The sequence below is a fragment of the Clupea harengus genome, chromosome 21, assembly GCF_900700415.2.
Source record: "Clupea harengus chromosome 21, Ch_v2.0.2, whole genome shotgun sequence".
Classification (NCBI taxonomy): domain Eukaryota; kingdom Metazoa; phylum Chordata; class Actinopteri; order Clupeiformes; family Clupeidae; genus Clupea; species Clupea harengus.
In genome coordinates, this window is record NC_045172.1 from 6,057,209 (window position 1) to 6,067,208 (window position 10,000).

Consider the following 10,000-nt stretch of genomic DNA (forward strand, 5'->3'; position numbering starts at 1 on the left):
TTTGAGAAAGAATGAGGTGTGCCCAGCTCATCCAGAGCAGGGAGAATCCCAAAGCATGCATTGCTAGAGGTGGAGGCGGGGAAACTCAGATGGATTAGGTGGATAGTGACTCATGGTGATGCATTTCAAGTGAATCCTCAGTGGGGTTCAGCCAGAGTGACCCTCAGTGCTAAATTCAATAGTTGATGTTGATTTTGATTAAGCCCAGACGGATAAAGATGATGATTTTGTAAATGATTTTATAATCATACCTTGATTAAGGATTTTCAGTATTTTCAGTTGATTTGTTTAATTGAAAGCATGTAAACAAACATCAGCAAACCTACAAAAGTCCCCTCTGTTGGAACAGTGTGTGCACATTGCTTGATCATCTCAGCTCTTCTTTGAGGCCATGCTCGAGAGCGGGGTTTGGTTGGTGTTGGGTTGTGGTTTTGCAGAGGCTGATGGCTGCTCTCAGAAGCCCCTCAACCCTCACAGGGCTCTGTGCAGCGCACATCAGCCCACACTGAGAAGGGGCCCCGCTCTACCCACAGTAGCTGTTCCAACAGCTCCTGATACAGTTGTTTTCTTTTCACTGCCTAATTCAATAGAGCACAATGCGTAGCTGAAGATGGGGGGAATGTCCCTGCATGGGCTACGTGCAGCCAGCCAGCCAGGAGGGCAGGGGGGCAGGGCTCCTAATAGTTGGATGCAGTGTTTCCTGTAGGGTTTTTTTTTTCTTCAGTTTTATTCGTACATAATGCCTCTGAGCCACTGCTGACAGAAGACACTATATATTAGCCTCAGAGGCAGATGAGGGCTAAGTGCCTGGCTGAGAGCACTTCACTTTCCTTGTTTTTTTTTTTTTTGTAAAGAACTGTAATGCTCTGTCATGGGCAAACTCGCCCACAGGTGGCCCTTTGATGCTCAGTGGCATACATGCACGCCAGATTAATATACAGCAGGTAGGCGTACAGCTGCAATGAATGAATGAACACAGTGACCGCAGCTTAATCCACCGATTCCTGTTTTGAAGATCTCGAGGAAGACGGTACATTTATTTGTGCATGCCAGGGCACAGTAATGGCCTACATTTGAATAATACAGTCTCTCTTTCTAGTTAGCAGTTTGAGCTTCAGCTGGCAGACTGGCACTCGATTTAACGTTAGCTGAATTTAAATCTTTTTCTATCTCCTCTCTTTCTTTTTCTCTCTCTCCTTCTTGCCTCGGCCAGGTGTCTCTGCTTCCTGTATCTGTCGTTTCAAATTCAAAGCCCCGTGCAGAGTCGTGTAATTGCAACTTCATGACATTTCATAAGATTCTGAATTCTGCTAAATGCATATAACAGAAACACGGGTTGGATACGTATCAGTAGCTTTTGTGTACTTTTCGTTTCCTGACTTGCTGTCGTTCTCTCTTTCTGAATCTCACACATTCTCTCCCACACAGCCACACACACTCACATTTATGCACAGAAGTCTTCTCACGCATAGGGCTTGTGTGTGTGTGTGATCAAATGCAGAGACACAGACTCATGCCCACATGCAAGCCTCCACATCCTCATACTGATGCATCCTAGCAGGGCAGCTCCCTGTAAGTGTGTGCAACCAGCCAACCCTTTTTATCAGTTGTAAATCATGAGCCCTTCGTACCACAAACAGTTTGAAGACTGTACCCACAAACCCGGAGATGGTTTCCACTGTTGGCAGGTAGACAGTCACACACACACACACACACATACACAGATGAAGCTGTAGCCTGGAGCAGAATGGGACTAGGAGCCAAGGGCGGTTTGTGCAGATTCCCACGCCGCTCCAGTAACTGGCACAGTAAGGGTTAATTAGTTTGGGTTGGAGAGTGACAGAATGACTTAGATATTGACTGTCTGCTGTAATCAAAATGGGTTTCATCATCCGTCTGAAATGAAACGAAGCATCTGTTTGTTATGGAGTGGAAATGGTTAACAGGGTTTGTTTTTTTGTTTTTTTCTTTTAGAATTGAATTAGGTCCAGACTCAGTCAGTCAACAGAGTCTGGCTATGACATGCTGGTCTGGAGTGAGGAGTTGATTAGGGAGGGATATTCCCCACTTAATCTCATTATGTCGGAGTTATGGAAAAAAAGTCTGAGCATGTTGTCCAGCTTTGATTCATGGTTACACTTTGAATTGCACAGATGAAAATATAATTGTAGCTCTATTGCACGTCCAGGATTTTCTCCCATAGACATTGTGAAGTGCACAGCTGTAGGTAATGACTACCTTAAGGCCTTATGATATGGTGAGGATTCAACTGCCTGACCTTGAGATTCCACATGGGAGACTGCAAAAGAAAGGAGAAGTCTATCATTTGAGTTACATAAACTGCACCGGTCTGCCAAACTGTCTCATTGCACCAAGAACAATACAGGAACATTGCTTAAAATGTAACAATGACTTGGAACATTTCCTTCTTTATTCAGAGTGTTTTGGCCATGAGATGCTCAGAGGTTGTAGCGATGTTGCTAGTGCTCTGATGTTTTGTTTTGTTGTGGAGAAAAACTGTCAAAGGGATGTTGTCATGGTGTCTCAGCATTGCCTGTGTTCTGTACCAAACGGAGGAGGAAGTGAACCAAATCATAACCTGTTGGACACGATTTGTCTGAATTTGAAACGGGAAGTTAGAAGGCTTGACATATTGCGTTAGTTACAGTGTGCAGTTGCATCCCTCTCCTTCCTGGAGACATTGCTGACACACACACACCACACACACACACACCACACACACACACACACACACACACACACACACACACACACACACACACACACACACACCACCAGCAGGGGCTCATCTGCAGGGACCTCAACCCCAACAACCTGCTCCTCAACGACAGAGGCACACACACACACACACACCCACACACACACACTCACACTCACACTCACACTTTTAAGGCATTGTGATTTAAATGGTTCTTTCCTCTGTCCTACCAACTTGTACCTCTAGCTTTGTTTGTCTCTTTGGCCCCTCCATTCCCTTATTGCAGCCGTGCCTAAAGGTTAGAGGCAGGCTTGTGACCAAAAGGTCGCCGGTTCGATCTTCTGGACTGGCAGAAAAAAAATGTGGGTGGGAAGAGTGAATGAACAGCGCTTTCCCTCAACATCCACATGCCTGGAGCAAGGCCACCCCCCAACTGCCCCCCGAGCATGGCACTGCACCACGGCACCTAGTGTGTGTGTGTGTGTGTGTGTGTGTGTGTGTGTGTGTGTGTGTGTGTGTGTGTGTGTGTGTTCCCTGCTCTTACGTATAGGATGGGTCAAATGCAGAGGTTGAATTTCACAGCTCACTGAAAGTCTGTGTGACAAATGAAGAGAACTTGCTTACTTGAGACTTAATATCCCCTTGACATTCATGACTGCAATGGAAATAATGTTGGTGAACCATATTAGCGCATGTTGGGCAGAAGTTGTTATACTGCTTGTAGCACACGTGTCTGGTGAGTTGTTGAGTGTGAATTAGACGTTAATAACACAGTGGTGCTGCTGGTTGCAGGTTCCCCAACATAGCGTGCGAGCTGCTGACCTGCGGACGTGAGCGTGATGAACGATAAGCTGGGCGGAGACGAGGCGCTGCTGGAGAAGCTCTACCTGTTTCCTGGAGCAGGAGCCTCCACTCAACCCTCTGCTGGCCAGCTTCTTCAGCAAGACATCGGCAACCTCATCACCCGCAAGACCGAGCAGGTGGGCCAAAGCAGCCTTTCATCCACCTCCTCCCTCCTCCCTCCTCACACACTCGCTACCTTTCACTCGCACTGTTTTGTCTCTTTTCTGTCTCAACATTCGAATGGACCAGTTATACCACCTCAGGAACATTCACTTATCTAGGCTCACTCTCTCCCCCAAGCCCCTCTCTCACGCTCTGTCTCTTAATTCATCCTTTATTGGCAATAATGTATTAGTTCATTCATATTGAAAAAAAGCATTTTAAGGCAGGGCATTATGCATAATTAGTATATCTGTCTTGTTATAAAATAAGCATGCACTCATTCATGTGGCTTTTGCACTTACTCGTCCCCGTCCCCCTCCCTCTCTCTGTCTCTGTCTCTGTGTCTCTCTCTTCTCTCTCTCTCTCTCTCTCTCTCTCTCTCTCTCTCTCTCTCTTCCTGTGTGATTTTTGTCACAAACCAAGCAGACTCTCGGGGGTAGAGTTATATCTGGACCTGAAAACATTTAAAAATGCTATTGTCTGGGTAAGTGATGGCTTGGTGGGCTTGGCCTATTTGCATTGTTTGCAGAAGCCCTGTGGTGGTGTGTGTGTGGTTTAGGCTTCACGTTTTACACTGTGGTGTTGTGTTGGTCGGGCTGTTTCAGGTGATCTCTTTCCTGAAGGAAGAAGCACAACATTCATCAGTCTGGTGCTGAACACATCGACGCGTCGGCCATGATGGACCTGTTGCTGCGCCTCATCAGCTGCGTGGAGCCTGCTCCGCTCCGCCAGGAGGTCCTCAACGTAAGAGTGTGTGTGTGTGTGTGTGTGTGTGTGTCAGGGATGCATCTGGGGAACGACAACTTCAATGTGTGTGTGTTTGTGTGCATAGAGGATACCACACCCTTATTCTGGCAGGAGGTCCTCAGTTTGTGTGTGTGACCTGGCAGGAGATCCTCAATGTTAGTGTGTGTGTGTGTGTGTGTGTGTGTGTGTGTGTGTGTGTGTGTGTGTGTGTGTTTGTGGTGGCCCATAGGTTGTGTGTGTGAAACATGCTACACTCTGTCTGTGTCGTCCTTAGTGTTGGCGTGGGTTAGTTTGTGTGGGGGTGGGTGTACATGCTGTCTTTGTTCAGTTGTATCAGTCCTCGTTGCATGTTGATTGCATTGAGGTTTAATGGCTTTTTTGTGTGTGTGTTGTGTTGTGTTAGTGGCTAAATGAGGAGCGTCTGATCCAGAGGCTCACAGCGCTTATACACACAGGCAGAGATGAGGAGGTGAGTTACACACACACACACACACACACACACACACACACACTCTTATATACCACTTATGTAGTGAAGTTGTTACTTCCTTCAGTTCCCTTCTTACTTCTCTCACCCACGGACTTTTTCAGAGACTGTAGACATATTTCTGTACTTCACTATGCTTGCTCAGATCCCATCTATAGGTATATCTCATATCATGTATATCTCATGTATATATCATATATATATCATGTATAGGTATATCTGTATAGGCATATATCTGTACTTCACTATGCTTGCTCAGCTCCCATGCTGGACTCAGTGTTCATGTCTCTCACCGCCCACAGAGACAATCCAATGCGTCCCAGACCCTCTGTGACATCATCCGCCTCAGCAGAGACCAGGCCAATCAGCTGGCAGAAGCCGTGGAGCCTGACCCTTTACTCGCCGTCCTGGAGTCGTGAGTCTCACAACACATCCTCCTCCTCACACACACACACACACACACACACACACACACACACACCACACACAACACACACACACACAACTGGAAACAATCTGAAAACACTTTAAAACTCTGCACGTTGTGCTTGGTCATGAGCTCTTAATACGGTCTTCCATTTGCTTACACACAGACAATCGCTGTGTGCACATGTGAAAACACTTATGCTTATGTGCGCAAAGACACACACACACTTGTACTGTGCGCTGACACACACACCTCTACTGGTCCAAGATAAGAGCAGAATGAGAGAGGTGAGTGGCTGATGGGGGAATGTGTTGACCCTGCGGTGTGGAGATGACCTCAGCAGAGCATCGATCAGCAACATTTCCAGCTAGTGGGGGGAAAAGCAGTTATTGTTGGCCCAGATGGGACCTCTGTTATAGGCCAGAGCCAGGAATTCCAGCCCTTTGTGTAGAATCAAGAGAGACATGGGGGAGTGGTGGTGGTGTTGGAAGCTGTTCACACACACACACACACACACACACACACACACACACACACCCACCAGGACATGGCTTTCAACAGCCTCGAGGGTGTCTGTTCAGGAGGTCAGAAGACACTACCCTGTCCGAGGAGAACAGACAAAGCAGAACTTCTTCCCAGCCACGCACGGCTTGGGGTTAACATCCCCCTTTGGTCCAGACGCATGTGGAAAGGGGAAAACCGTGACACTGCAAGCCTCTTTTGGGCTGTTATTTTCCTGCTCTAACTGGTGCTGTTCTAGTCCTGATGAATCACTCTGAGTGAAGGAGCATGGAGTGCTTTAATGGTCGTGTCCAGTAGACAGTATGCTACACAATAGGTAGATCAACAAGTGAAAATCAACTCAGAATAAGGACAGCAGAAGCAGAACAGATGATGGTTACCGGTTTGTGAGAGTGTGATTATTCACGGTCCTGAAGCTTAGGTGTTTCTCCTCGCTCACATGACCCCCCCCTCATTCCCTTCCCTCAGTCTCGAGTCTCTAGAGTCACGTTTTATTCTCGTTAATCAAAAGCCAAGTCTGTGAAGTTGGACTTGTGAACTCAGTCCGTACCAGACTTCTAATGTAGCTCATGGTTCCAGTTTGCTAAAGAAAGACGTTGCTGTGGTGGAAAGCATCCGCTCAAGTCCTGAGAGTGTTATTAAACAGAATGTGTGTGTGTGTTTGTCTCAGGCAGGAGAATGTGTCGGAGCTGCTGAAGACCATGTTTGAGGGGGAGCGGACAGAGGCATCGGTTGTCAACGGAACTCAAGTGCTACTTACATTACTGGAGTCACGGAGGACAGGGTCAGTCTCACACACACACACACACACACACACACACACACTCACTTACTTTATTTAAATAGGTACTCATTCAGTACTCATTCAGGCACATTCACTGCAGGACTGGTGTCTGTGAGCAGCAAGTGGGTTCACACACACACACACACACACACACACACACACACACACACACACACACACACACACTCACATATGTGTACAGTATCACATCAATTATGAAGGATAAGTTCAACATACACACACACTTCCATACGTGTACAGTATTACTTCATTTGTTATGAAGGATAAGTTCATCACACACATACACACAAAAAAGCACGCACTCATTCATTCCTTTGCACTTACTCGTTCCCCGTCTCTCTCTCTCTCTCTCTCTCTCTCTCTCTCTCTCTCTGTCGTCCTCCTAGGCTTGAGGGGCTAATGGATCTCTATTCTCAGGGAAGTGAACGGTCGTACACTGTCAGCGGCAGTATTTTGCGTGCTATTGAGCCTCATCTTAAGGACTTCCAGCAACTTCTACTTGACCCTCCCAAGGTAAACCTCTTCACGAGCCTAAATGAAGAGTCCAGAGCTACACACTCCTAGGGTTACAGGATGGGTTACACAGACATTGATTCATCGACGACAAACATTCAGTGCATCTGTCAACTTTCAAATAGCCTGAAAGTATTACACTACAGAATCTATACCTGTGTTATGGCTTAAACTTGAGGCTCAGCTGTTTTTTGATTTGCCTCAGAGAGTAGTTGAAATAGTAGGTCAAGTTGGTCTAATGAGGTGGTACAGAGTGGGATTGATTAATACACCTGAGGACTAGCTTGTATGCTGTACTTGTTGTTACTGAGTGAGTGAGTGTGTGTGTGTGTGTGTGTGTTCTCTGCCGCGCAGAAAAGTGCAATACTGACGACGGTGGGCTTGCTGGAGCAGCCTCTGGGTAACGCCCGTCTGCACGTGGCGCGGCTGGTGGCCTCCCTGCTCCAGACCAGCGACGCCAGCCTCTGCCAAGAGCTCTGCCGCCTCAACATCATGGACAAGCTGCTGGTGTGTACACACACACACACACACACACACACACACACGTGTGCATATATGCAGACACACTTGTATACCTTCATACATACTGTGTCACTCTACATGTCTCTGTTCAGTCCCCCCTTTCTCTGTGTAATGATGGTCATGGGTAACACACAACATGACCTCCGTCATGAACCAGCACGGCTTTGAATTCTGACTCACTCACTCACTCACTCACACACACACACACACACACACACACACACACACACTGGCTGGGAGAGAGTACAATTGTGTGTGTTCCTTGCAGGAGGTGCATGTGCTGGAGCTTGGAAATAGGAAATAGGGATCTAGATTTTAGAAATACAGATATACAGTACTGTGCAAAAGTTTTAGGCAGGTGTGAAAAAATGCTGTAAATCATCGAGTCTGTCTGGGATTACATGAAGATTGGTGCATACAATTATCTGAGGTAAATAGCTGTGACACCACAGTGTACAAATTGGTCATGCAATATGACAGTGCATTTTGCAACTGGCACTTACATTTGCATTATTTTGATGCAAAGGTAAAAGTGAAAAAATGCTGTAAGTCATCGAGTCTGTCTGGGATTACATGAAGTGACAGAAGGATTTGAGGATCCCTAAATCCACAGAAGATCTGTGGTTACCGTAGTTCTCCAAGATGTTTGGAACAACCTACCAGCCGAGTTCCTTCAAAAACTGTGCAAGTGTACCTAGAAGAATTGATGCTGTTTTGAAGGCAAAGGGTGGTCACACCAAATATTGATTTTTGATTTATCTTCCGTTCATTTACTGCATTTTATTAATTGATGAAAAGAAACTGTTAACACTTCCATTTTTGAAAGCATTCTTAGTTTACAGCATTTTTTTCACACCTGCCTAAAACTTTTGCACAGTACTGTAGGTTATAGAAATAATAGGGAAATAAGAACTTCTCTCTCGCGCTCTCCCATTCCAGTATCTCTTCAAGTTCCCCTGGAATAGCTTCTTACTCTTCCAAATGGCTCAAGAAATGGAAGTAAGACCAAACTATTGTCTCTGTCCCTTCTCCCCCTCCAGGATCTCTTCTTCAAGTACACCTGGAATAACTTCTTGCACTTCCAAGTGGAGCTGTGCGTGGCGTCCATCCTGAACCACTCCGGCTCCTCCGAGAGCCTGGGCAGCGCTGTGGGCCTGCAGAACCACACCAGCTGGCGTGTCCCTGCCCTCCACAGATGCCCCAGTCCTCGCCCCTGCCCCTGCCCAAGCTCAAGCTCAAGCCCCTGTCCTTGCCCAAGCCCCAGCCCCAGCCCCTGCCCCTTCCCAAGCCCCTTCCCAAGCCCCTTCCCAAGCCCTTCCAAGCCCCTTCCCAGCCTGCCTTCCCAAGCCCCTTCCCAAGCCCTTCCCTGCCCCTTCCCTGCCCCAGCCCTAGCCCAAGCCCCTGCTGCTGCCGAGGCAGATGCCGCCACCTCCACACCCCCACCGACGGCGACCCCAAAGCTCAGCAGAACAGCGTGGCGGAGCCCCCGTCACAGACCTCCGTCCACGACATGCTGGTGGCACATGTAGGTCCCGCCTCTCCGCCTCTGCTTTCTGTGACTTCCTGTTATGTTTTCTTTCTCTTCTTGATCCCTTCTGTCTCTTCCACTCTCTTGTTCTGTATGTACTCTCTGGCATTGCTCTCCCATGTGACTCCTCTGTCCTCTCAATGCAACTCTTCTCTGTCTGTGTAAAAGATAAAGTGTGACGGTGTGTGTGTGTGTGTGTTTGTGTTTGTCCTGCAGCTCTTCCAGCAGTGCTGTTTGGTGCAGAGGATTCTAGAAGCCTGGGAGGAAAATGACAAGATTCAGTAAGAGCTCTAATGCTCTACTCTAACACACACACAAACACACACACACACACACACACACCTACAACTGCACCTACACACTCACTCATACACAAACACTCATACACAAACACTCATACACAAACACTCACATACACAAACACTCATACACAAACACTCACATACACACTCACTCACACATACACACTCACTCACACATACACACTCACTCACACATACACACTCACTCATACACACACAGATTCTTCATTTATGTCCACTCTCCTGTTGAACATTTTTCCCTTCTAAGTTTTAAATGCCCATAGGCCCTTATCTGTTTTAAATGCACATAGGCCCTTATCTGTTTTAAATGCACATAGGCCCTTATCTGATGATAAGCTGTTGGGGTTAGGGGTTATTAATAACTCCGATTAATGCGTCTCACACTGATGATGTCACTCCAGG

The 10,000-nt window shown here is 47.1% G+C and overlaps 1 protein-coding gene across 1 annotated transcript in view; it reads left to right on the top strand.

Moving 5' to 3' along the window:
- Positions 1-10,000, top strand: part of LOC105892571 (serine/threonine-protein phosphatase 6 regulatory subunit 2) — a gene marked incomplete at its 3' end in the record, with an annotated part of 18,312 nt that overhangs the window by 5,319 nt on the left and 2,993 nt on the right. The window contains 15 exon segments of the mRNA XM_031559170.2: positions 3,512-3,545; positions 3,547-3,606; positions 3,608-3,665; positions 3,668-3,699; positions 4,330-4,347; positions 4,349-4,468; positions 4,875-4,940; positions 5,261-5,373; positions 6,578-6,691; positions 7,099-7,225; positions 7,580-7,732; positions 8,788-8,925; positions 8,976-9,272; positions 9,492-9,556; position 10,000. The exon segment at position 10,000 is cut by the window's right edge and continues 115 nt beyond it. Coding sequence (XP_031415030.1) covers positions 3,512-3,545; positions 3,547-3,606; positions 3,608-3,665; positions 3,668-3,699; positions 4,330-4,347; positions 4,349-4,468; positions 4,875-4,940; positions 5,261-5,373; positions 6,578-6,691; positions 7,099-7,225; positions 7,580-7,732; positions 8,788-8,925; positions 8,976-9,272; positions 9,492-9,556; position 10,000 — 1,396 coding nt within the window.